At 50.4% G+C, this 26,406-nt stretch overlaps 2 protein-coding genes across 2 annotated transcripts; one reads left to right on the forward strand and one right to left on the reverse strand.

Annotated features, from left to right (window-relative positions):
- Positions 1 to 1,471: 1,471 nt before the first annotated feature.
- TGME49_205360 (hypothetical protein) lies at positions 1,472 to 19,459 on the forward strand. Its single transcript, XM_018779329.1, has 20 exons — positions 1,472 to 2,783; positions 3,093 to 3,278; positions 3,785 to 3,919; positions 4,785 to 4,937; positions 5,416 to 5,823; positions 6,220 to 6,485; positions 6,837 to 6,872; positions 7,181 to 7,484; positions 7,737 to 8,651; positions 8,862 to 8,905; positions 9,412 to 9,499; positions 10,127 to 10,377; positions 10,723 to 11,553; positions 11,843 to 12,129; positions 12,366 to 12,610; positions 13,307 to 13,729; positions 14,200 to 14,610; positions 14,988 to 16,241; positions 16,561 to 17,616; positions 18,376 to 19,459. The coding sequence occupies exons 1-20, from the start codon at positions 2,378 to 2,380 to the stop codon at positions 18,498 to 18,500; spliced, it is 7,824 nt and encodes a 2,607-aa protein (XP_018637279.1). The 5' UTR covers positions 1,472 to 2,377; the 3' UTR covers positions 18,501 to 19,459.
- Positions 19,460 to 19,736: 277 nt separating this feature from the next.
- TGME49_205350 (integral membrane protein, GNS1/SUR4 family protein, putative) lies at positions 19,737 to 25,602 on the reverse strand. Its single transcript, XM_018779328.1, has 5 exons — positions 25,357 to 25,602; positions 25,194 to 25,297; positions 21,948 to 25,108; positions 21,468 to 21,663; positions 19,737 to 20,904 (listed from the first exon to the last, which is right to left on the reverse strand). Exons 3-5 carry the CDS (start codon positions 22,076 to 22,078, stop codon positions 20,275 to 20,277), a joined length of 957 nt encoding a protein of 318 aa, XP_018637280.1. The 5' UTR covers positions 22,079 to 25,108; positions 25,194 to 25,297; positions 25,357 to 25,602; the 3' UTR covers positions 19,737 to 20,274.
- Positions 25,603 to 26,406: the final 804 nt, after the last annotated feature.

Here is a 26,406-nt window from a genome sequence, read left to right on the forward strand (position 1 = left end):
TCTTGTCTTGGTGTGTTTCGCGTTCTCCTGTTGCTTTGCTCAAAACAAGTGGCTGGCTTCCTGGCGAGGTTCTTCTGCTACGTTATCCGGCGACCGGTGGTCCCGCAAAGCCTTCATAGATGAGTCATCACAATCAGTCATCATCATTGTATTTGTGCCTATGGATAATGAAATCCGTTTGTATCAGATGTCATTTATCGTGACTGCCCCGGCTAATTTACGGTGGGGAGCGGATAGGGGGATAAGCAAACAGGGGGGTGTGCCAGACACAAAAAACCCAATGTAAACTTGGAGCGAGCCGCTGCAATGCATTCAGCAATACACAAAGTTGCTTACGACAGAACGAAGTGCAATGAAGTAGTGACCGGGTAGAAACAGGACGTATACAATGGCGATTGGTGTTGATTGCTTGTAGCTGTCCACTGCAGCTCTCCGCGGATGTACTTCGTGAAATACACCAAAGTCTTTGAACTTAAGTTGCGAAACGATATACCGACTTCCCTGCAAGAAACGAGCAATGCCTGCTGAAAGAAGGTAACGCTTGCGAGTTGATTGGATGGCATTCTAGTCGTAATTAAGCATGCCATGACAACACTGGCATTTCTGATAACACCAGGGTGGTTTCCCATTCGACATCATAACCCATTTTGGCTCTCCCTACATAGAAAATACTTTCTGTGTTCTGCAAGAATCCAGGAAGTCTGTGACTAGAAGGAGTGTCTATCTGCTTCGCTGTGGGGGTCTGAGAGCTGCGTTCTTCTGCCCCTTCATGAGCTGTGGGGGCTTCGGTTTTCTGTCGTTGAACGTCAGGAACAGTGCATGCGTCTCCTCTTCAGATACGCGGGGAGAGAACCCAGAAAGGCGCAAGGCATTAAACTAGACCAGCGAAAAAACAGGAACCGCTCAATCTGAAAACGGCGGGTGCGCGGAAACTCCGATAGGGGATGGTTGACGGCATTCAGCGTGCCCAAACGACAAACGAGGAATAAACCACCACAAAAAGAGAACTGCTCCTATAAGAAGGCGGTACATGGCTAGAAGCTGGCCTAATTTCGGAATGAACGTTTACAAAAAGGACCAATGACGAGTAAAGTGCAGGGCTGCAAACAAAGACATTTGTGGTGATTGAGATCTCTGGTAGCTGCGGGGAGGTGTCTTTGGCTGGTCAATTTGCTGTGACTCAAGTTGCTCAATTCGATAATCTGCTCCGTAAATCCAAGCCACCGGACACATAAAAGTAAATAAGAACTTTAAAAAAATTAGTTTAATTAGGAAGACTGAAATGGCGGGAAACGACGACAAGAAATTTTGTCGTTTTACAAAAGGGGAGACGGACAGGGTCACCTTGTGTCTTGCAAGACACCGCTAGCGTACTCGCGCGCCGGTGAGGGAGTACCGCGCCTGGGCGTCGCGAGAGAAAAACCTCAATAGAAGACCTTTCTTTCGGCCGGGGGTTTCCTAGCTTTTCCCTTGGCTTTCCACCATGGTCTTTCCCGTTCCGTTTGACTCCTTTCTCTAACGCGAACAATAGTGTGCTCAAATGTACCGGCACCGGGTCGGGTCAGGGACCCAGGCGGACTGGGACGCTCAAGATTCACCTTTTTTCTCTGAATTTGTCTTCAATTTCTGTGTCATCATCCCCTTTCATTGCATCGTCTAGCTCTAAGCTAGCACGTGTTAGAGTTGACTCCACATCACGTTTACCATAGTCACGAGCATGCCTTGCCATTTGCGGCGTCTGTCGCTCCTCGAATCGTAGAACCGCATGCGGAGGGAGACGGTGAAGAGGAGATTTTTCTCATGAGGATCTCCTCCCAAAAACAATATGTTTTGTCGGAGTGACAAGTCTTCAAAGGGAAGCAAGTCTACTGGCGGTACTCCTCAGTGGAGTATCAACGCTTCACGACAAGCCATGGCAGCAAACAGTTGGGAATGCGCGTTGCACGACCTGTCCGTTGTTCCTTCTTCGTATGCACTTTTCTCGTTATGTTTTCGCAACACTTTGAACATCTTTTCTTTCCACGCACAGTCCGTTCTCCGATTGTCTAACAGGCTACCCGGAGATGGATCCCGCGTCGTAACTGGTCTCCTGGCTGGCTGTGAAAGATCGAGAACTCGAACGGGTAACTGCCAGCTGAAGAAAGGCACACCCCCCAGAAAGTCTCTTCGTTGACAGAGGTGACATACATCTCCTTCTGCAGCTGCGTCGGCGAGACGCACATTTCCCGGTTCCCTTGTTACCTACCGAGTAAATTACATTTTGCACGCGATCGTAGCTGACTGGCGGTTCCGCCACCCCCAAGATTTGAAATCACGTTTTGTCTGTGACTTCTTACTTTGCCCGGTCTATGCGCTTCTATTTGCTCGCTCTGTTAAGATGGAGCAGAGCTACTTAGTCTCTCTCCTCGTGTCTCTGGGTTGTTTGAAGCTGCTTTTTCTGTTGGGTGACCCTTCGCTAGCCCTTTCCGGTGCGAATGGCGGCGCCCACGGTTTCCCCTCCGCCGGAACCGTCCTTTTTTCAACCCACCCGCCTTCTGATTCATCTCCTGCTCATATCTTGTCATCCGTCTTCTCCGCACAAAACGACGACCAACTCGCTGTTTTGCCCGACACGGGACTGTCGGAGTTGGTGACCAGCGATGACAGCCCAGAACGGCGAGCAAGAGCCTTCGTTGAGTTGATGGACGTTCCAGACGAAAGGGAACAACAGTTTTCCACTAGTCCTACCGCGTCCCGTAGCTTCGTCAAAATTAAGCAGCATGAAATGTTACGGGATGCAGACGGTACGCCTCGTGTGAAAGTGTGTTTGGCAGTGCCTGCGTAGGGTTATCTATCTACACTCACCTATCGATGTGTTCACAACTTCATATGTAGGCATACGGGCGAATCTGAAGATAGGCACTTTGATTCTCCCGCAGATGCTGTGCCTCTCCCGCCTTCAAAAGTGAGTGGTTGTGTTTGAAACGTGTAGGGCCAGAGTGGGGATTGAAGACATCCTATTTGTCCATTGAGCTCTGCATTTGTGCCATGTTTTCCTTTGTTTTCTCCTTTCATGCCTGGCATTCGCTTTCTTTGTCACCGTTTGTCTGCAGGAAACTCAAATGTTTTCCGGTTGCTGCCACTCAAGTCTCCCTTGGAGGAAGAAGCGAAGGACGGAACCGTGGTGACTCCTGTTTCGGCGGTTCAGATGGAACAGCTGTTTTCCGAAGTCCACAGGAAAGACAGAAAAATCATCATCAAGACGTTGAAGGCTCTCACCCGCAGGAGTTTCAAAAAAGGTAAAAATGTCATATGGATACTCGGTGACGCATGGCAAGAGACGCCTTTCGTGGTTAGCAGTGTCGTGCCAAAAACTGGAGAAGAAGCAAAGGGACCAGCGTTGGTTTTGAAGAGAGGAAGGAGATAAAATACGGCCTCGTTTTTTCGCGATATCCGAGCATTGCCTCTCACATCATGCAAGGTTCTCTTGTTTTTTGCAAACGCAGACGAGGGTGCAGTGAATATTGTGGGAAATGTAGCAATGTGTCTCTGTGTTGAGACACTTACTTGCACTTCTAGTTGTGTGGAGGGCGATATGCACTTCATTAGCTCGTGCACGCATTGGAGATCACAGCTATATCTGTGGTACCTGCCTTCATCGGGTTTTCGGAGTACGCATCCACGGATGCACTCATCTGCACAGAAACAAAAACCTTCCACAGATGCCCGCACACACGTTCTCTAAAAACAAATCCGCTGCAACCTGGACTGTTCGTTCTTTCTTCTCTCCTTTTCTCGTGCGCAGCGGACAACTACATCTCGACGCACAGTTACATTGCACATCTGACGCGTGTGAATCCCCTGTTCCGCTCTATTGCAAGGAGCGACAAAGAGAAGAGAAAGCTGTTGGCTTCTCTTTCGCGAGTGATATCCCACAGGCGTAAGCACATTTCCGGAAAGCGTGGCCGAACGTGTGGATGAGGGAATGTCTCATGGGTGTCACAAAAGCCTAGGACAATTGGAAGTAGCAACCGAGAGATCAAATATTGTTCTGACGAGACTATCTGTTTTGAAAACCTTGACTCGACGGCTGTCATGTTCTCTTCCGGGCTGTCGCTATGTCGAACAGGAAGCCAGTTAGGCCACATGTATCTTCACATGTTGCTATTTTGTGCGGTGGTAAGAGCATAACCATCGAAAACCGACCGTTTGATCAATCTGTGCCATTGCTGTTTCGGTGGAAGACGTGTATTTACATTTAAATGACTCCGGCAACCTTATTAGTATAGAAGCTCCGATTGCAGAGATTGGAAACAGAAAATGGGGAACCGAAGTCTGCGGGTTTGCGTATCCGTATTCATTTTCCGAACTTCTAAAGAATACGAGTTCTGACTACGGTTGAAACGTTTTTTGAGGGACGCGGCTAGATAATTTCTACGCGTGGTGGCGTCCTCTGCGATAAACAACGCGTCGTCCTTTTTTAATGTTTAGATCCTGCAGTTGTGCGTTCGTCAAGAACGAAGGAGTGCTGCAACACTAGATCTGGTGACACAGATGCACTAGGGAGAGAATGAGGGAATAGGTTTATACTTTCTGGGGAAAAGTAAATGTGCGCCTCCGGACCCGGGCGTCTTGTTCGCGTTCCTTTTCCGTTGATCGAAGGCGAGATACGCCGCGGGCGAGTTATAACACGAGGAAAATGGTGTCATAGGAGATCGCTTTCGACAAAGAGGATTTGAATGTGAAGCGGGTGTGCCTCCGAACAGTATTCTTCGCTTTCCGTATGTTTCTTATGCTTTCTTCAGCGCAACGTAAACTCAAAAAGAGGAAAGAAGAACTTTTTCGCGCTGTCAGGGTCCTTCGGAAGTACCTAAAAATCCCGAAGGTGGTCGCAGACACAGACCCGTTTTTGCTCGAGTGTGCGGCGCACTTGATCGCAGATATTCGACAGAAGCGCCGTAGGCGAACGCCATCCGCCTATCCATTGTCTTTTTGTCTGTTACTCTTGTCGGTTTTCTCTTCCTCCTTCCCGATAGCGAGCCAGATAAGGAAGCAGGGGCAAGCGTTCGCTTCATCTACGCGTCGTAGCTCGGGGCTTTCTCACCGTGTGCAGACCGTCTCTTTGCGTCCATGCTGCTTGCGCAAACCTACTGTCCAGAAACTGACTGCGACTTCCGGTAGTCGGCAACCTGCGTCTGCTTCACTGGCCATCGTCTAGGCTGTTGCTTTTCTCTGTGTTTCCCCTGCGTACACAGTCTGTCTGGACAACCCTCAGCTTTTGTTCTTCTCGATCTGCTGATGTATGGACGCAGACTATGCATTGCTGCTTCCCGAGGAACCTCTGCGCGCTTTCGAGGAGACAGATAAGCGCGTTTGGTGTGTCCAGGAAGTGTCTCGCGACTGCACAGTCTGTGTGTGTATGTCCCTTTTGTTCAGATGAAGGCTACTGGGGATTTCTCGACGGCCTCCGGCATGATGCGAGCCTGACTTTGTACAGCGTCGTTGTCGGGACCTTTCTTGATTACCATGGCGGCTTCGACTCGTACGTGATTGACGAGACACATATAATCGATACATGCATCCACATGAGTATTTCTGTCGGCAAGCTCCCGGTCTTCGACGCCTTTCACCTACCAGGCGGGCTTTTTGGTTCTCTTCTCACTGTGGCAGTCAAAGGCTATAACTACATGTTCTACCCAGCTCTTGCAGCCACGACAAGTCTCATCGGCATTGCCACTGGGCTGATTTGCCTCACCCAGCTGACCGATATCATGTTCAAAGCCTTCGACACCATTGCCAGGTCTTTGAAGAAAGGGATACGCCTCGGCTTCATGAAATTCTACCGTAAGTGAGCATGGCTTATCTCCACGAAGGCAGCGTTCTCTGGACGTTTATGCTCTCGCGCCAGTGGTCAAGGACAGCGGCGATGTCCGGCGTGAAGGTCTCATCTCCACATTTCTGTCGATAATGAAGCACTCAACATAAGGACCTATGCATACACTGCGTTCTGCATATCTTCATAGCTGTACCTGGATTAATCTATAGGGATACAGGACGTGACTACGCGCAGGCATTCATGTGAGCCGCGCTAGTTTTACTCTCTGAAGGATATGCGAAAAGTCATCCGTCACAGGTAATTCCGAGACAGGCGATTGCCCTCTTGTATAGGCAGACAGGAGACTCGAAGCCGCCCTGCGTCGTCCCTCATGTGGTTTCAGAAGTGGTGTTGTGCCGATGCAGAGTATCGCGTGCGAGGTGATCGCGTCGGTCAGAACGTGATTTCGTTCCTGGCGATGAACAAGGCAGCGTCGCTCCTCGCCATCTTGTGGCAACTGAAAAACGTGAACTACCAGGCTCTACAAGACTTCAAAACAATAGCTCCCACCACGCATGAGGCTACCTTTCAGCACGGCGTGAACTTTGGAGCGGTAGAATTCTCTTCGGAAATTCAGCGACACCTGGAAGAGGACTACCTGGCGTTCCGGCCGGAGCTCGATGAATGCTACGTGAGTGCAGGATTGACGGACCAGAGCCTCCAGCACTGATGAAACAAGATTTAACGGTCGGCAAGAGCTAAGGGATTCTACAGAAGGGATTAGAAACAATGAAGTTCAGCAAAGGAGACAACGCAGCCAGCACATTTCTTATTTACACCTAGCAAAAGTAAAAACACGGAGACTCCATCCGTGCCTGGACCGTTTGGAACCAAGCGCACATTGATTCTCATGTCTCGCACGGTGAACTATGACTGCGTGGTGTCTGAGACCTTTTTTCTCAGCGCACGGACTCGCCTGACGAAGTCGAATTTTCGTTTTCTCACCAAGCATTGAGGTGTCTCGTCTTCTGTTGCTCTTCAGGGGTCTACGCAACTGACACCTCTCGTTGAGCTTAAGGTGAGCAGTTGGAATCTGAAACCCGGCCTCCATCCATCTCTGGTCTCGGCAGAACAACATATGGGTGTTCATACAGCCACACACAAGAGCGCTGCACATATTTAGCAGGGTGCATGTTTCCCGAGGAATGTGGAATATCGAACTCGTACAACTCATGCATCAGCATTTTCGCGTTTTATCAACGGAGAGGTTGTAATTCCAGCTGTGAGCACGAGTAAGCACATATGCACATGAGTGTACCAAATCTAAATATCTCTGTAGCTACGACACACTGGATAAAACTTTGTTTCCGCGTTTTGTCTTTTCAGTGTGACGCATCATGGAAGAGTGTGGAAAGATTTACGAAGGCCATGGATGGCATGATCTCGTATGTGAGTCGGTTCAACTTCAAGAAATACGTGGGAGAGCTGTTGCTCTTGATGTACACCATCGTGATCGTGAACATGAATGTCAATCGGAGCCCCGGAGACAGTTCAACAACGGAGGGCTTCCGAAACGCCAAGGGGTACATCGACGTCGAGAACGATACGGGTGCCTTCCCCTCCAAGCTTTTTCGCCTGCCGTTCCTGAAAGAAAATGCGCACCGAGCCTCAGTGGGGCTGTCAAAGCTAGGTAAGACGCTGGAGGAAGCCGGGGAATGCGGAAAACGGAAGCAGTGTATTTTCACGATCGTCAAGCCACAGTTTGTCCCGCTTCGGGTGTCTTCGTATTTGCGCTCTACCTCTTCTCAAGCGCCTCTCTGTGCCGAAATTTTGCCACGAATCGCCCTTCGACTGGATTGGCTTCCAGTTTTTTCGTCTCCGTAGGCGCCCTCTGTGTGCGAATCGAGTGCAATATATGTGCTGTCTCCCCTTTTCTTCTCAGCTCTTTTTTTTCAACTGCGGCGTCTTCATCAGTGGAATCCCAATCGGGATGAGTGGGTGATGGTGGACATGGAGACCGGGCCGGAAGACCCAGCAAGGGATACAAAGTCCGAAGCTTCAACGGATGTTCCAGAATCGTCCCTGTCTTCTTCCGTGTCACTGCCGCCCCCTCCCCTGCAACGGCTTCCTTCGTTGCATGCTGCTCCTCGCCTTGCACCGCCGTCCGGCTCTCGTGCGTCGTTTTTGTCGACCTCAGAGGACCTGCTCGGGGTTCGAAGCTTCGCAGATTCGGCAGACGTCGCGCGAGAAGTGGCCGCCGAGATGCGGGTAAAGGCGCGTCTCACTCTCGCGCCTGACGTTCGTGACGGCGACTGGCCTAGTCCTGTCGAAGAGCTCTCGCCGGAGGAGCAAAAGAGGCTGAACGCAGTCCGGAGAAGGAGAACAAAGATGATGCTTCGGCTCTTTTACAAGGGTGTCTCGTCTCTTGCTGTGGCCATCAATCAGCTGTTCGGGCGATTTGTTCACCTGCTGATGCTGCAGAATTCGGGAAAACCCTTGAAAAAGTGTCCCGCTGACGCGACACTCTTGTCAGCGGCCGGCGTCTGCGAAAATGACAGGTCTCTGCGCGCGAGAGACGAAATGCCCCTCCGCCTGGTCGTCTCCACCTTCGCAGGCATGTTCTACAGACGCGCCGAAGGCAACTTTGGGGTTACGACCAAGGAAGAGATCGTCCAGAAATTCATGGACTTCATCGACGAAATCAAGTATGGCCGCGTCCAGGTTGGATTCCTTGGCAAACTGCGGAGAAAACGGCCTCAGTGGATCCTCGACAGCATCCTCAACCCACTCTTCGGTGAAGGCAGCCACAAAAAAGTTCTCATCAAATCCAGTGAAATGGCCATCATCAAAGCGATCGGTGAGCTACGCGATAAGCCGGGAACAGACTGCCTTGTAGAGCTCGCGCCCTCTTCCCCTGCGCCTTCCCTCTGATAGTCCGCGAGGGGTAACTCGACCCTGCAGCAGGAAAAAAACGAGACTTGTGCTTTTGAAGCACTGGGGCTCTGGACTCACCCCGCTTTTCATCCTTATCTATGCATTTGTCGTTTTCACTTGATGTGTGCTGCAGTTGTCAACGAGGTCGGCGCTCTTTTCAAACAAGTCGAAGACTCCGTAAGTGTCAAGGACTTACGGGACCAAGCACGGTCTTTCGTGGCCTTGCTTCTGAAATTGATAGTCACGCGTCCTTGTAGCATTATAATTACCTTGTATGACTAGCCCTATGTGTAGCAGCCCATTATTTATTCAAAGTCTTGTTCCTGTAAAGAATCAGAGGTGAAGTGAGAGATCGAGATATCTGGGTTTTTCGTGGGGCTTTCGGGGCCAACAAAAGTGTATGTGTGCGCGCATGCGTCGAAATTGGTCGAGAGGCAAAGTGGCATGCGGAGACCTGGAGATCAACGCATCTTCACACATCTGCATGCGTATATATATATATATATATATATATATATATAAACGAACAGCTAGAGATGCGTAGGCAACTTTTAAGGGATGACAGGTTACGTCTCGAGCTATTTGGAATGATGAATGACACGTCGAAGTGTGGTTGCTGCCTCATCCCTGAAGAGAAAGTTTTGTTTCACGATTTCCGGAGTTCGTGTCCTCTCGACGTTCAGGCACGTTTCAAGTATTCGCGGTGCGACACCACAGGACGGTTGTATATTCTCACCGACTTGAATGGAGGCACTCAGTTTTTCGTAACATGTGAGATGGAAAAGGCTTCTTTGCGGGCCAATCGTTTTTGCTGTGCATGAGCCTTCGCTCTTCTTACGACCGATGAAAAACACCGTTTATGTAGAGTTACAAGGGCGTACCACGATAGGGGTTTGTAAGTAAGAGACGAACACCAGGGCTACGAATTTGTTTTTCTTGGGGCTTTACCTTTTTCTGTTTATCGTTCCCTGAATGTGTTCGTTTCTTGCCAAACCGTGGATGTCTTCGTCGATCCATGCGAAACGAAAGACAGTACACATAATTCAGAAACGAATGTACAGAGGGTGGAGGTGTCTCGGCCTATATTGGAGGGTGCCGTCATGCACAAATAGATACACACACATAGTCACAGGTGGTTATATATCTATGTGAATATTGTTATATATATATATATATATATATATATATATATATATGGATTCAGATTGAATATGCATGTGTGAGAAGTTGCACGACGGCATGTGCTTTCGTGTGTCACCGGGTGTACGCGTTTTGCATGAATCTGTTTATGAAACGTATGTGTGTAAGGACACCTAAGTCGGCCCAAGCATACAAACTACCACTGTGAACGCTAGCTGCGCGTTTCTGTCTCCTTCTGCTCATTTTGTCTTATCACAGCGACGCCGCGAACGCCGGAACTCGAAGAGAAGGCGTGCAGGATTGAATTACAACTCCAAGAGACGGAGATTTACTTCCGCGGTGACCAAGTGAAGGGTGGTGTTTTGTTTCTTCCTGGTGTTCCTCCTATTCGTGGGGTCCTGTCGAAGGATCCCGAATTGCTCACTTCTGCGGAGGCAGACTCTGACATTCTCCTCATTGTCGAGGGCACTCTGTGGATGCAAGGGTATCCAAGAGTGCATGCGAGAATGGTAGGTCAGATGGACAATCTGAGCAGTTCGGTGGCATTCCTACCTCCTGTCGTGTCCTCTGCCACCCTTGCTGTCCGTCCCCCAGAACTTGCTAGGCCCTGTTCACTGCCCTCCCCCCAGTGCTGTCTGCGTTGCCGTTTTTCTGAGGCACTTCTCTCCCACTTCGCGAGGCCCCCATCCTTCCGCGGCTGGTTTCGCGTCTCCGCCCATCAGTAATATCCTTAGTTCTAACTCCCTCGGTACACTTGTCGTGTCGGGATCTTGCGCAGGCGGTCAGAACTATGTCGGGGGTCGCCTGGTGTCGAATCTCTGCTGTCTTTGTCTTTCGTTCGTCTCCTTTCGCAGGTTGGAGCGGTGCTCTATGTGTCAAAGCGCCTTCGGTACCCGTCCCTCAGCTGGGGTGAGTTTATGCAAGCCATCACGCCGCAAGACCTTGAATTTGCGTACCGCATTCTGCAGGAGGGCACCGCTGAGAAGCTGCAGGCAGACCTCCAGCAGCTAGACAAGAAGATGCTGTACAGCTTCGACTTTTCTCTCGGGAACATTTGGTCCATTCTGCTGGGCACGATGGAGCGGTCTGTGCTCCCGATCAAGAAACAGGCTTTCCTGTCGTACGACTTCAACATCGTTGTCGGCGCCTCGTTCGTCCTCAGCATCTATAACAACATCGTGAAAAACGTTTCGGGTCTCACGCACTGGTACTTGCGATTCGAAAACCTTTATTATGATGAACTGAAGCGGGCGAAACTCGGCGGACAGGAAGCGCCTCCTGGAACGGGCTTCCTGGAGGCCGGCAACGGTTGGGAAGGAGGCGAGGAAGCCGAGCAAGGAAGCAGAACGCAGGAAAGAGACCACAACAACTCACCGACTTCAAGCCTATCGGATTCAGTCTCTGCAACGGACACGTCCGATGATGTATCCCCACCGTTCAGCTTCGTTGGAAACGAGGTGCTAAGGCCCGAGAGAGGAGACCAGGAACGAGAAAGGGAAGACGGGGACGAAGAGCCTGTGCGTTTCTCCTTTGAAACGGATATCGTTCTCGACTGGAACTGCAACGCCTTCTACGAAAACAGAGAAGAAGAACGACCCGCCAAGGGAGCAGCCAGCATCACCGTCGACGAAAGAAATGCACTACAGTGCAGCCTTCTCCATTTCATGCGTCGACAGCCCACTGTCGTAAGTGGTCTACACCGAGACAAGCAGACAAAAGCGGGAAGTAGGACAACGAAGCGAAAACAGGAGGAGAGTTATACGCATGTGTTCTTACTGTGTACGCTGCGGCAGGGGAAAATCGATAGAAAACGCGTGAACCCTATGTTCCTGTTGCACGTATCGTTCGCGATCTACGGAGTCCGTGGGAGCGTCGCGTGTCGCGTAGAGATACCTACGTAGGGGCGCACGCTGTCAAGGTGGGCGCGTCAAGATTCATACCTTTCTTTGTTCTTTGTTTCTGCGTCGAGTACAGAGTGCGGACGACGACGTCCAGTTAAGGCAAGATAGCGGGAAGGTCCTGGCCTACCTCCAACGCATCGTGTACGAACTGCGCTTGAGGAAAGGCCAGTCTCTATCCTCGTGGAAGAGTTTTATGAATGCTTATCCTGGAAAGCCGAAAAACCCCATATCAGAGATCAGAGAGGACCTTGGCGGAGCCAAGGCCTTCATCCAGCGGAAACGCCAAAAACTGAGAACCCGCTTCAAAGCATGGCGACACAAACTCCGATCTGAACTCAGCAAGAAGTTCTTCGGGAAAAGGTAGGGTCTCTATGGGTGGCTTGGCTCTGGTCGCGTGACGGGTTCTCTCGTTGGTGCCTTCTCTCCAACAATCGGAGGCCGGCGCGGTCCCGCATAGATGTGTGGGGAATGAGACATTCAAAGGCATGCACTAATCGATAAAATATCTGTTAGTATTCTTCGTGTCGGTACAGATATGGGGGACAGAATAGGAAAGCTGATACACAAACCCTCTCAACTGCGTTTTTTGCCTTCAGGCCCATCAACGCGATGGGTGGAAGACGGTTTCTGCACGTCATGTTCGTCGCGTTTGTGGAGTTGTTTCCAAACCCCGATGATTTCCCTCGTCAGGTGCTTCTCACCCCCATGCAAATGCTCCAGTTTTGTGGACTGCAGACTGTGTTGAGGACCTACACAGCTCCCTACTTTTTTGACAGAAAGAAAGGGAACAGTTTGGCGCTGCAAATGAAGGCTTCTCCTGTTCCCTCCGAGTCACACAGAAGTAAGGAGTACTCAGAGGCGGAACATACAGGCTCGCAGGACGTGTGATAGACAGGGGAGATTCGGTGCACTTCTGTCGCGAGCCCTTTAGGAGAAACGGCGGTGGTTCTTGATGAATGGGCTTATGCAAAAGAGAGGGTGGAAACGATCCTTCCAAAAAGTCCTTCAGAGCTCATTTGCGATATTGGCCCGGCTGTACCCTCGCTAGGCATTCGAGCATCTTTGCACGTAAACGCGTGGTGCATAAAATAGCTCAAGTGCAAGACCAAGGTGCCTTGATACATAGAGAGATACCCAGAGATACCCACATGTGTGACTTCTCTTCTGTTTGACTGGAGATGCTGGTCAATGCACGTCACCCGTGATTGGTTCTATCACTCTGTACGGGCTCAAGCAAATGCATTTCCAGTCTGTTCCTTTATCGTTGTCCCACTCTGCAATGCACACTTCAGGAGCCTCGCCTTTTTAAAGCCGCATCTATTCATGAACGTGCTTTTGGGATGTGTCTCTACACAGCTATATCTGAGATGACCTAAAGATACACCGTAGGTGTCCATGTATATGTATATGTATATATATATATATATGTATATATATATATATATATATGTCAGTTTCTATGTTTAGACATATACATGTATATATATTTCTGTATTGGTCCATTTCTGATATGGGCCTTTTTTCGGGATGCTTTCAGCTGCTTTGGGTGAGCTGGATATGCGCGTGGCACGCATTGTCACGTCGGATCAGTCAGAAGGGAAGGCACGCACGCACAAGTTGGTTCGCCAGGTCGGCGGCTACCTCCAGCTGTTAGCAGAGACGTCCTTCACCGGAGTGGAAGTGCCGGAATATACCTCTCGCAGTTTCTTGCAATATGTGAAGATGAAGATAAACGAGGAGAGGAGAGGCACCCCGAAAACAGACTCCGAGTTCATGGCGCTTGTTCAGATGCAAGTAACTGACCTGACACTTCTCTACACCATGCTAGCTGCCATTGACGACGTTGAAGAGCTCAAGAGGATTCAACAAGAGTTGACGAAGGAAAACTTCAACCTCGCTGCGCTTTCTGCTGAGAAGCTTCGGCTTTACTCACCTTATTTCTACTTCGACCTCTCCTCAGGTAAAACCCTCGACGGCAGGGCGGCGTTTCACAAAATTTGTGGGTTGTCTGTCTCGCATTTGTGGCGTGTCGTCGTTCGCTCTTTCCCATCCTGTCAGATGTCACTGGGCTCTCTCTGACCAAAGACAATAAAGGTGGGTGCTTCTTCTCTTTCGAGAATTCACTTGGCGACTGAAAGGCTCTCTAAGTCACTCCGCAGCTTTCAGTCCGCAACAGCACCTTTCGTTGGTCTCTGTTCCTCCCTCGACTCTCTTTGCCTCCCTACCAATCGACTGTTTCTCGCTCCTCTGTTTTTATATCTTCCTCGATGCCTGTATTTTCCTCTCCGACTGTGTCTCGTGTCTATCCTTCTCGTTCTTTCTGTCTGTCTCGGTTTGTTATTTCTCTCCGAAAGATGCGCTCATGCACAGAAAAGAGTCACGCTTTCTGTGGATCATGGGCACAGACCAGTCGTGTTTTGTCGCTTGCAGATACAGGCAAGTCTGTGCGCGGTGGCAAGCGCCCCGCGTCGATGCTGGTTCTGACTATGGAGTGTCGCCAGCAGACACTTTCTCCTAACTGGAACTCTGCGAACAACTCGTTGGAGGCGTTTCTTCTCTTTCTTCGAGAGGGACTTTCTCCTGATGATATCTCTGAAATCACTTGGACTGAGCTTTCCACCTCCGAGCCTTCTCGGTCATCGCCGGAAGCGGAGACTGGCACGTCGGTGGACGCCGAGGAGGTTAGAGCGAGCGATCAAGGCGACTCCCAGGAACCTTGGAAGATTGCCATGAAGCTGCCGCTTCTGACAGGCTTGGAGGTCTTAGGTTATGCCAGCGAATTCCGTCCTGAAACAACCGAAAATATGTTCGCCGCCCCGTCTGTGCTGTGTCATATCTGTGGTGAGCTCACGACTCGAAAACGATCGAACTCGAAAGCACGTCACACTAGACGGCCACAGAAAAGGGTAGGGTTTCCTCGGACCTCGAAATGGCGTGTTATCCGTCCGCGGATGTCTCTATGAGGGTGATACGAATGCGTACGTGCTTGCTGGTGGAGCTGTAGCTGCATGCACAAAGCGGTCGCATGTTTATGGCGGGGATAGGTCAGCCACTGAACTGCTTGAGAAAACTAGAAGCACAAGGAGTTCGATATCAAAATCGGGAGTCGAATTCGTAATCTTGCAGCTCAGGCTGCGTACCAGCGAGGGTGAACGAGTGCTGCAGTGCGTATTGTTCCAATTTGCAAAGCGCTGTTTCTGTTTTCTGTCATGGAGCAGAGCCGGTGGACTACATTCTCCCTCTCGGTTTGCCGGAGTGGATTAAGTTGCGCAGAGACGCATCCTCGCAGGAGGAGTTGTTCCGAGAAGAACAGCGCGAGGACAGGGAGGAAATGTCGATGTTCGACGCTGAGCCGGTTTCTGCTGCTCCTTTTTCCGTGCCTGTGCCCGAGCCATTCGTCGAAACATCGGAGGCCACAGACGGCGATATAAGCGCGCCACCGGCGGATCCCACAGACACGAAAGACACAATCGAGGACAGTGCTGGCGAATTCGTCAATGCAGGGGATGTTGCGTTCGTTCAGCAGCGCGCAGATGCAGAAACCAAAGACGAAGACGAGCTCAGAGAAAAAATCAACACAGGAGAGAAAGAGACGATGCCACAGGTCGAAGTCCCCCTGGTTTCTCGACCACCCGAAAGGGAAGACAAGAGAGAAAACGCCGCAGGTGCGAGCCGTTTTCTGCCGGAACCGGGATATCAATCGCCCTTTATAGAGGCCGGTGAAGACGCAAAAGTGGAAGAAGGGGAAGATGTGGCTGAAACCGTTGAGGACGACGGAGACGAGACAGAACCTATCCAGGAAGAAGGACGTGTGGAAGCCATAGGTGCGGCGTCGGAACTGCGGCTTCGGCGCGCATACCCCTTGAGCGATGAGATTCTGCCGCTTTTTCTAGACATGTTCCACGGCCTATACGCGCTGGCGCGCCCCTGGCGCCTCCGCAAAGACTTTCTTCGGCGCATGCGCAAGTCCTTAAGCAACGCGTACGAGTCCAGGACGGAGGTGACGGGGGAGGCGACAGCGCGCGATAAGAGTCGAGACAGGCGCTCCAGTTCTCTCAGCACCGCCGACCTTAAAGCAATATTCCACAGCGTTTCTGGAGGACTCCCGAAGCCGCCTACGAGCCGAAATCCGATCACGGAAGTGGTTTTCAGAGAGCTGCACGGCAGCGTCGTAGCAACGCGGAAAGCCGTGATCGACGAGAACGCGGGAAAACTCGCGACCTGGGTGTGCATCAACTCGGCCCGGGAAATCTGCGCCGCCGGATCAACCGCCACCCCGCCAGAGCTGGCGAGTGCGGAGTACCGCAGATGCGTCGCAGATATTGAGGCGCGATGTCGACAAGTTGACTGGCAAGAATTCCAAGTTGTCCTGCAGGCCGAGGAGTACGCGATCAAGTCCGGCGTCTTCGTCTCTGCCATGCAGAGCGTCGAGAAACAGGACCTGCGGAAAATACTCGAAACTGTCGACGATGGTAAGCGCCACGAGCATGGGAGGACCACGCATGCACGTACAAACATATAAAATAATCCTAGTATTTGTGCGCGGACACAGGGAAGGACGCCAAACTTGGCAGATCCTGCGGCATCCCTGTCATGCTTCAAAATCCGGAGGCGGGGCGGGTCGATCTGAACGCAGCTGAAGCAGGAGTGATGCTTCTCCTGGCGCATACAGTTGATTAAACACAAACAACGTATTTTCTGCGGAGGCGTTTAATTCGTGCGTCTCCTCGCATCCAGACACAAAGACTCATGTATCGTGTTTGGTGTGCTCATTTGATTTATCTCTGCCAGTTCTCACCGACATGATCGTGGAAGAGTTGAAGAAACACTGGTGGGCACCGCGAAATACTTTCACAGAAGCCTCCTTTCCGTCCGACTCTGACGATACGATGCTTGCCGGAAGAAGACCGTCTGTACAGAAACGGTGGCTCTATGTGAAAAACAGGTTGCAAAAGTGTATGGACAAGCTGAAAAATCAGCAACCCGACTTTGCTGCAAGCACAGTGCGCTCAGTTTTCGAACCTCTCTTTTTCAAACTGGCGAGAGGGGAGTTCTCTGGCAAAGCAGAGCTAAAGGCATACTTGCAGGAAATGCGTGTCACGATTGCGAGGGCAGCAGCTATCGAACTCGATGAGACCATGGTTAGCCGGAATGTGGCGCTCCGTCACCAGGCACATAACAGGGAAATGAAGCGACGACGGCGACGACCGTTTTATCAGCGTACCACTAGGGCTGTCGAAGACGAAAGGGTTCATTTTATTTCTCATTCTCCCTCTCCGGCTGGCCCTGAAGCGCAAGATTTTCCGGAGCCCGAGTCGTCTCTGCTCCAAGTTCGCCAAGATATTCACGACAGCAACGGCCAGAAATGTGGTTTCCTCCATGCGGAATCGCCTTGCTCGACTGTCTCTTCTTCGTCTCCTTCCCCTCTCCTTTCGCGGAATGTTTTGTCAGCTGTCTCGTTGTCTCCACCTCACACTGATCCCCCCGTTGCGGACGCAGCGGCAGCGGAGATGAGTGGGACAGAAACAACGAAGCCTCTTGTGGCAGTGAGCTCTCCCGCAGCTAAAGAGAGGGTACAGCGCGTCTCTGCTGCTGCTTCCTTTGCACTTCTCTTCTCTCATCAACAGAAACAAACAGGAGGGCGAGGCGGCAATGAAGTTGCGCGTGTAAATCCAGCGGATTCAGACACCATCAAAGACGCTTTTGGTTCTCGTATCGATTCGTCTTCTTTCAACGAGTACACACTGCAAGTCGTTGCAAGACGGGAAGGCAGACTTAAGTGGCTTCGGGTGTACCGGATCAATGCCGCTCTCCTCACCCTGGAGCTTCTTGTCCAGCTTCGATCAGGTAAAATGAGGAGAAAAGCTGAGATATGAGCGCAAAGACAACGATTCTGCGGCTAAAACACAGACAGCAACACGCACCGAAGTCAAAGGCATTAATTCAGATTTGTTTCAATAGCTAAGACAATATCGATCCTAGTCAGCGGGAGAGCAGCCGCACAGAACGCTAAAAGCAAAGATTCATGGTTTCATTGTTTGAAAGAATTCAGAAGTCGTCGGTGCTAAAGGGCGTTTTAGACAGAAAGAGTATCGTTTGAATGCCACCGGAACACAGGGACGCAACTTTCGAAGCCGGCGAGAACGACATTTGTGAGGACGGGGTCTGACAATCACAGCAAGTGTTCTGTCGATCAGACCTAACCGCTCTCTCAGGTGGAAAAGACTGGAAATGGGTTAGTGACAAAACAAAAATTTAGGGGACAAGTGCGGAAGCACATAGAGCACCATGAAGTGACTCACGGGTAAACGAATGCTCTTTACCCATGTCAGCCGTTGGATACACGGCTTGCGCAAGACATAAAATACGTGGAGTGTGTCGTTACCTCTGTTGTATTTCAATTTTAATAAATGGCCTTGAACTAGTTGTTCCAAAGAGAACAAGTTAGACACCGTTTTGAAGTTCATGCTTCGCTTTTTAACCGAGCAAGTGTGTGGGGAGCTGGAAGCGGGATCATTAGTCAACAGGACGTCAGTTCACTTTTGATCCAATTAGAAACGAGTCGTCAGGTTTCATTCTGATCATTTGGCGATTTTCTTTCCTCAGGTATTTCAGTGAAACTTCGTGGCGTTTTCAAGAGAGTCCGCGAGCACATACGGAGAATCCTATTCGCTCCTCAGGCACTCATGAGGTTTGTGATGGGGAGAGTCGCCGCCTTTCGTCGTCGCTGAGAGAAGACACAGCAGAGCCAAGTCGTTGAAGAAGAAAGAAGACGATCTAAAGGGGAAGCAACTACTGAAGGTTTTTGGATATATTTTGAGTTGTCTATGATGCCTTGCCCTCCCCCCTGTCATGTACCACTACTTCCTACAACACTATAGGGATTGTGCCGTATGATCGGCGAATGATTGATGGCAACGACAGCAGGCAGCAGTTCTCGTATGGCAGAACATGCTGAATAGTTCGAACGGAAGTACGCCGTAGGCGCGGTATAACGACTCTTGTGTCCCCTCAGTACCGCTGTGCTCCAATATCGAAAACAAAGACAGATATGCGAAAACGATGCAACGTCGGTGTCTCGTCTAGCAGAGGATCCGTCTCTCGTTGCCTGTAGTCTTCACTGGCAGTGCCGGAAGCCTCGTGAGGAAATATAGGAAGAGCCAGACGACCAAGAGAGGAAAGAAAGGTGACGAGGAAAACGGGAGAAAACACTTTCTCATCAGCGCTCAACGAATTTGTTTTAATGTTCTCCTACCGCTTCCAATCTGTCGACTGTGTATCGATTCCCTGCCACGCCGCTCCTCGTTCTGATGTCGATCATCATCCACGAGAGAAAGGGGTCAAGGGAAACACATATAAGGTATGTGGTTTTCCGTGATGTTTACGGAAATTGTAACGGTTCATTCTCTCCTGCATTTGGCTACGTGGAGCGGAACAGTCGACTTTCTTCCTGCTAGAATTTGTCAAGTATGTACTCACATCTCTTTACATGCAGGCAGGCACTATCGGCGGATTCTTGTGCATCAGATGTCAGTCAACTCGTGGTCATATGGTTTGCTTGTCGCTCGTGTTTACACAAGCGAGAGGAAGTCTCCGCTGTTTCGCTTGTGATTTTTCACTTAGGACGTATCCCGTGTTTCCTTCGCGACGGAGGCGTCCTTTTCCTCCACTGAGTGACAGTTGATCGAGCACATAGAAGCGGAAGCTTAAAGCTCCAAAAAATGTCTCTTCGCATGCAAACAGGTGTTGCAGTTGCTGGCTGCCACCTGCACCTGTGCCACTATAGGTCGCCTTTGAGGCAGATTCTGTATTCTGCGCTGAAATGCAATGAAAAGGAAGCAGTCATGTCGAAGCAGCCTGGCCATCCTACGCCATGGCCGCACCCTGCAGCTAACAGCCATGTAGATACACCACAGTGGCAAACTGTGTGTTCTGTTAGAAATGTGTTCCGTCAAACTGTTTCTGATTGGGAAAGTACTGATTTGAACCGATTTAGTCTTCAGAACAGTTCTCTTCTGCCGGACCTCGCATCGATCACGGATCACCTATATTGGCATTTCTGTCACGGTGATGACGGTGCGGGTCTTGGCGAACCCAGGGATCACACCAAAGAAACAGAGTTTTTCTTCCAGACGAGTTAGAGGCAGTACCTGAGAGGTCGAACAAGGAAATAGAGCTGTCACACTGCTCGAGTGGTCCAAATTTTGGAACACGTTGCCGACGGCAGGGGAGGAACGCGTGGCAATAAACAAAACAAATGCGACAAAAACGGCCTGGAACGTCACCGTGGCTCGTAGAGTCTACAGGTCGAGTACTGGCCACACACTGACACGATCTGGTGTGTCCACAGACGGCGGGCGCGAACTTAGAGACCTCTTTCCGCCTCTAAGTAGCCGTCCAACAAATTCTGCAGCGCCACCGTTATCCGGAGTTTCGGGGGGTACAGCAATAAGGCGGACGAATGGGAGTTGGGACCTGGGTTATCTTCACTCTGCACCCTGTCCTCTACTGAGCCTTTTCCGCCTGGATTTTCTTGTGGGAGGCCTTCGAGACGTATCGCTTGAAGAAGTACTCCGCGAAAAGATACAGATACGTGGAATACATAAGGAGGCCGTAAACGAGATTGCGAGCACTGATATATTGGCCATGTGTCATGGGGTCCGTGAACTCCCAACCCGTCCACTTATTCACCAGAGGGTACGCGAAGGAGTAATACAGCGATACACATGTGACACCCATTCCCACAAACATCTGGGAAATTTGAGCTATCGTCACAAAGATGCCCCACGGCAGTGGCCGCTGTAACTGGGCAGCAAGGAAATAGTAGAAGTACATGATCGCATGGACACTGTAGTTCATCGCAACGAAGTATATACCGGCGGGCTGCTCTACACAGTAACCATCCCAGGTGTACAACAGGACTGTCGCGTGGTGATACCAGTGCAAAAAGTTGAGAGGTCGTTTTCGGAGGACGATAAACAGAGTGTCCAGAAGCTCAAAGTACTTGGAATAGATGAACAAAAAGATCCACAAGCCGCTCGCCCCGTGGCCATACGTGAAGACCGGTGGGGAACAGATGGAAACCTCAAAGCCCCACCGCCGCAAAATCTCGAACAAGTGGGGGACGACGCGGATCTGCGTAAGAGAAAACAGAAGCGGGGAAGACAGGTGGGTAAAAGACGGATTCGCTTCATTTTTCCAAGAGAGATGTATCATCCAATACGCAGCGTGTACACTTCCACGATGTCCTTTATACCCCTACATTACAAAGAGAACGACAAAGCCGACTTAAGAGTGTCAACTACAGTCAAACTGATCAGCTCTCGACCACATGAGTGACAACGAAGGAGCAGCATGGCATATCTGGCGGTCCGTGCTGCTACAGACACAACACAGCCTGTTTGTAGAACCAGTACCAAGAAAAATTAAGGGTCCCCTCTTCCTCGAAGAAAGACAAAACAAAAGGCCACCGTAAAACGCATCCTAACGCTACTGCTTACAAACTCTAGGGGAGCATATCGACGGTCATTGGCACACACACTTGCACGGGTATGTATACCTCATGGTGACTTTTCTAAAAATCATATGCGTACACATGTGACATCGCCTAAACAAACACGGAAACAGTTTACGACACGATCCACTCTGCTACGCCCTGTTTTGAACTATCTGACGGATTATTTCCGGGGAGGACTCACCATGCCCATGAAACTGAAAATGGCGAGAAACAAGTTCCAGTATTTCAGTGGGCGCCTGAGATCATACGCTGGTCTGTTCTTCATCCATCTCGTGCCGAAGTAACAAAAGAGAAGATAAAGCGTTACTGCGATGGGGGCGAAATGGTAGCGTTCAACGGTCCACTGAAGCCAGGGAAGTGCGTTGTATTCGGTCTCGCTGCGGGAACAGCGCATCCATTTGAAGCGGGAAATAGAAGCTTTTGCGTACAACTGCTACGTCAGACACAGCACAGAAATTTTTTGAAAACAGAAGTGAAAGACTTCACATCCGACCTTACCCCACTCCCTCCCTGAAACACCTCTTAGTACGGAAAGTCAACGGAAAATTAGCGCCCGTGCGGGCACAACAGCAGCAAGAGATGGAACTGTGGGGAGTGTCACGGGTCAACTCAAGTCCCAACAAGAAGCAACAAAGGTGCAAGAATTCGAAGGTCAACTTACATTTTCGAGTACAGGGGGTTCAGAATGGGATACGCCTCGCTGAGGCTCAACACCGACTTGTCCGGATAGGTGCTAGGCATGCCCAGCGGCCTACGGTCCAGCTCCATGCTACTCGTTTCTCGGATATCCATTTTCCTGAATCTAAAGAGGCTAGAAATGCTAAATGCGCAACTATAGACCACGAAGGCCTTGGGTTAGAGTCGTCGCCAGTCGGTAGTACGCGAGAAACTCGAGCTATTGCCTAGGTCTCTCTCAGTCACCGGAATGGGATCCGAATCTGTGACGATGGACGCTTACAAAGGGAATTAAACAATCCACAAACACTAAAGGGAATTAAACAATCCACAAACACTCTATCGAGGTCGTTGATTGGACGGGATGGTCAGCCTGCTAACTTGTGCGTTCGGTCGTTGGAGCGGAGACAATACGGACGAGCCCTTCCCGACAGTGACCCTAAATGCGAGACACAAATTGCATCGCTGGAAGATGCGCTCGCTTTCCAAAATGAAAAAAGTTCCTACGGGTGGCAGCCCAAGTAAAAAGGGTTAGCCGTCCTACGTGGACGGAGAGAGCCCGTGTCACAAAGAACCGAGACGCATTCGGTGGATCGAAGACACGAATCAGGCGTTTTCTTCATTGCAAACAACCCCAACAAAAACAAACGTCTTTCGGATTACAATCCATCACTCTTTATAAGTGAGGCACCTTCGATTTCAGTAATTCTGTGACGATGCGGATTGGAAACCAAGACCACGTCGCTTTCATAGCAGGAACCGCGGGTTCAAAGCTGAACGTCGAGCACAGGCGTCACCCCGCTTTACCATGTAGCTGGGGGGCAAAAAGACACGGGATGATAGACTGCAGTGTTGTACACGGACTGCAAGTTTGTTTTCCTGGATTCTTAAATGCGAGAATCAAAACACAAAGCAACACACAGGCGGCCGCTCTGACCCCTCGCAATAGCGCAGTAGACGACAGCGGAGGAAAACGCAGGGAACCCCTCTGACGCCAACGTCTTGGACACAGGCTCTACCAGAATATTCAGTTCGTGAAGCGTAGAGTCAGCAAGAAAAAACTACTATCATTTACAGGAGCACCGAAGAGGACGTGGTATATCATGACGAAGAAAATTCTGTTTATGCAACAACCCATTTCACACCCCCGGTGACTCGCCGCACATCCCGTTGTGATTTACGCACATTCAGTTGTTGAAATCGTCCGGCATCTGGAGGTCAGCCACAACCAAAGCAGACAAGACCTGCACGATAATCCCGAAAACGGGAATTGCATGTCACATGTATGGCATTACGCGACCCGCGAGTCAACCTGGATAAGCATATATCTGCTGAAACAGAAACGATCCGGACTAGCAGGGGGCCAAACAGATAACTCTTGCAAAAAAACTCGCCACCTGGCGGAATTCTAGCCTGTGCGTATTTGCACACAAAGAAGATGCGGTTGTCAACAAATAGATGGAGCTTTAGGACACAAGTTCAGTGAAAGCGCTAATGTACGTATCCTGCGCATATTAGAAATTGTAATTCGTTTTCATCATGGCATCAGCTTGGTGTCCCTGTTTTTGGCGCGCGTCACTCGCGTGTAGTGAGCTTGTCACAATAACTGGTAAACTACTGTCCAACAAATAGCAGATTCTCTTTGATGACACTTCTAGAGGTGGAACGCTACGTATGTCTGCTGTTTCCTAAGCAGGTACATGGCTCCTCGGTCTCGCCGGTGGCTGTGTGATTTCCGCGTTTTCTCATCGTTTTATTTTGCCCGTGTTATTCAGAGTAACATGAAAAGCGACCTCTGCGGCACCCGGCACAAAAGGCAGCCCCTCAAAGCGGTGGCAGGCGCCCGGGCGGGTGGGTGATCGTGCTGCCACATTGTAGCCTGTTTTTCCACCACCATTGTTACGAGACGCCAGCCCCCGGAGGTTAGCGTAGTGTAGTTTGCCCTTGCTCATCAATAAACCCGTGCGGCTGTCAGGTAGGTAGAGCAGTACCTAGAGAGAACCTTTGAAGACCCCTGGTACAAAATACGCATGAAAGATGGGAAGCGTACACGGGGCCACGCAAGCTGTGTTTACAACTCCCCCTGGTGTACGTCTGGCGGGAATAGCCAGATGGATTCTCTCGTGGCGCAATCCGCGATTTTCAAACCTTCCGAACAAGATGTTGGTGTGTTTGTGTCAGTTCTTTTAAAGAGCACTGCTCAGGAGGAGAACAACGTCAATATAATACAACTGTGGTCAGCGCCTCGATCTAGCTGTGCAAACCTAAAGTTGGAGGAGAGAACAGACGTACGATGTGGACTTACTGAGGCAATGGCGGTCGCTATTTCTGGTCACCGGCCTATTTAGCGTTGGATACCCAAAGGTCCGTTTCCTCTAGCATGCACGCAGAGGGCTAGCGTAACAGCCAGAAGATATAGGCATGCATTACCCATGTCTCTGTTGTAGGTATAAGAGAAAGCTCATTATCGTACGGCTTACGCACCACACCTGCACTTCAGGAATCCGCCGGTACGTCACCACGTAAAGAATAACAACTCACACGAAGCGACGAAAGGTGAGTTCTCCTTTGGGTGAGCAGTCGACGTAAGAGTATCGCAAAAGTGACTACATTCTGATGATGCTGAATTTTGACTCCGGTGCCAGCAGCAAGAAGCCAACTGAAGCTGGCTCTCCGATATCATTAGGGAAGGTGCCCCGAACCGACGCAGGTTGCTGGAGTTGGCGTTGTAACCTGAGCAGGGCCCACTTTAACAATTGGCATTTGCCGAAAACGAAGAAATGTCCACAATATTTGAGCATTTCAGTGGTTACTGGTCTGAGGACTCTCTCAAAAAAACGAAGTGCACTCGAAGATGTCGAAACAGGATTTGTTTGTCGTACTCTGTGGGTTGCCAAGGGGCTCCTTGTTCTGTTTGCTGCCACGGGGGTCCGGAATCTAGATACCCCATTACGGCAGCATGGCAGTGGTGCTAACAGCTTTTTCGGCACATGCGGCTGCAAGGGGACAATGTATGTGTTGCTTTTCTGTCGATTACAGTCAGTATCGTGCGTTAAGGGTCACCGGTACTACGGCAATAATACTACATGTCTGTCGTTTCCGCACAACACGCACGTGAACAACAGTCCAGTTACTTTCAGTGAAATTCTGAATGACAAATAAGCGAGGCCGTCGGGTGCTTCCGGGGTAAAACACGAACCAGTGTGAGTGTTGCTGCTGTTTAAACACTTACCACATTTTCTACAGAGGAAGTCGTCGCTTGTTGGACACACATTTTGTCCGACCACTTTATTTTTTGGCGCCCCAAACAGTATCCCCCGTTCTATCATCCGGTACCTACAAAAATCTGACAATGTTGGGGCCAACGTGACTTAACATGTAGCGTATTCCTTAACTGTCATCCATAATCCCTCCAATAGTAGCCGCCCACAACCCCCACATGCCCTTGATGCGCTTGCGCCATGAATTCACTTCGGTCCTCCGATTAGGTCCCACGTTGCTTGTAACAATTTCAAGTACATATCCTGATATGTGTGTTGTACAGGACAAGAACAGGTTTAAGATTTTTGCCTTCTTGCATGGCTACTGAAGCCCGCTTATCGCCATAACTGTCATTCCTGCAACCGTGTCATGAATGCCCGCCGGGGACCTGAACACTGTTTATCAGCGGCAGCTTAGAGAACTGACTGGTATGCGGCCGAACGACACGCCGCAATCCATTGTCCATACACAAGAGAGACGGATGTTCCGCAGTGCGAGCCCCACGCGACATCCGTACAGTTGGAAAAGCCTGCTTTTCCGGGAGAGGTTTCCAAAGTAACGCACGTGTCTCTAGAAACATGCTTTTCGTCTTCAAATGATGCCCTCGACCACACAGCAGGGAAGCCGGGGGAGAAACAACACATTAATACGCTCATCGACAACGACAGTGATATTCTTTTTCAGTGCTGCCACAGCATTGGTTGGGGTTCACAGACAGGGCATCACACACCGAAGTTCGACGTGCTCTATACGAGAACGTCCTTCTCGTGGACCTATTCTGCAGAGGGGAGACATGGTAGCTGCAAGCATATAATCCCGTGTTCACATTGACCTCCTCGGGTCAATCCGTTGTGGCTGAGAGGTAGGCCTCCTAGGCTGGTTCACTGATGACGTTTCAAGTACACGAAGCACGCGCTACCCTCTTGTCCCTTCTACCTTTCAATCGCAACCACAGATCCAACAGAGCCACCCAGATGCGATATTGTGTGGAAACATGACAGGAAAACCGTGACTGCGGAACAGCCTGTTGTCCGGAAGGTGTTCGCCGAAAATGGTCATGACTACCATGCACTAGCGAGCAATATTTCCAGCCCCTCCCACTCACAACTGTACCAGCACTCGCTAAGATGTTCTTCCAATGTTCGAGTAAACGGGTGGCCTCCTTTCCACACTTCGGATTCGAG

The sequence above is a fragment of the Toxoplasma gondii genome, chromosome VIIa (assembly GCF_000006565.2).
Source record: "Toxoplasma gondii ME49 chromosome VIIa, whole genome shotgun sequence".
Lineage (NCBI taxonomy): Eukaryota > Apicomplexa > Conoidasida > Eucoccidiorida > Sarcocystidae > Toxoplasma > Toxoplasma gondii.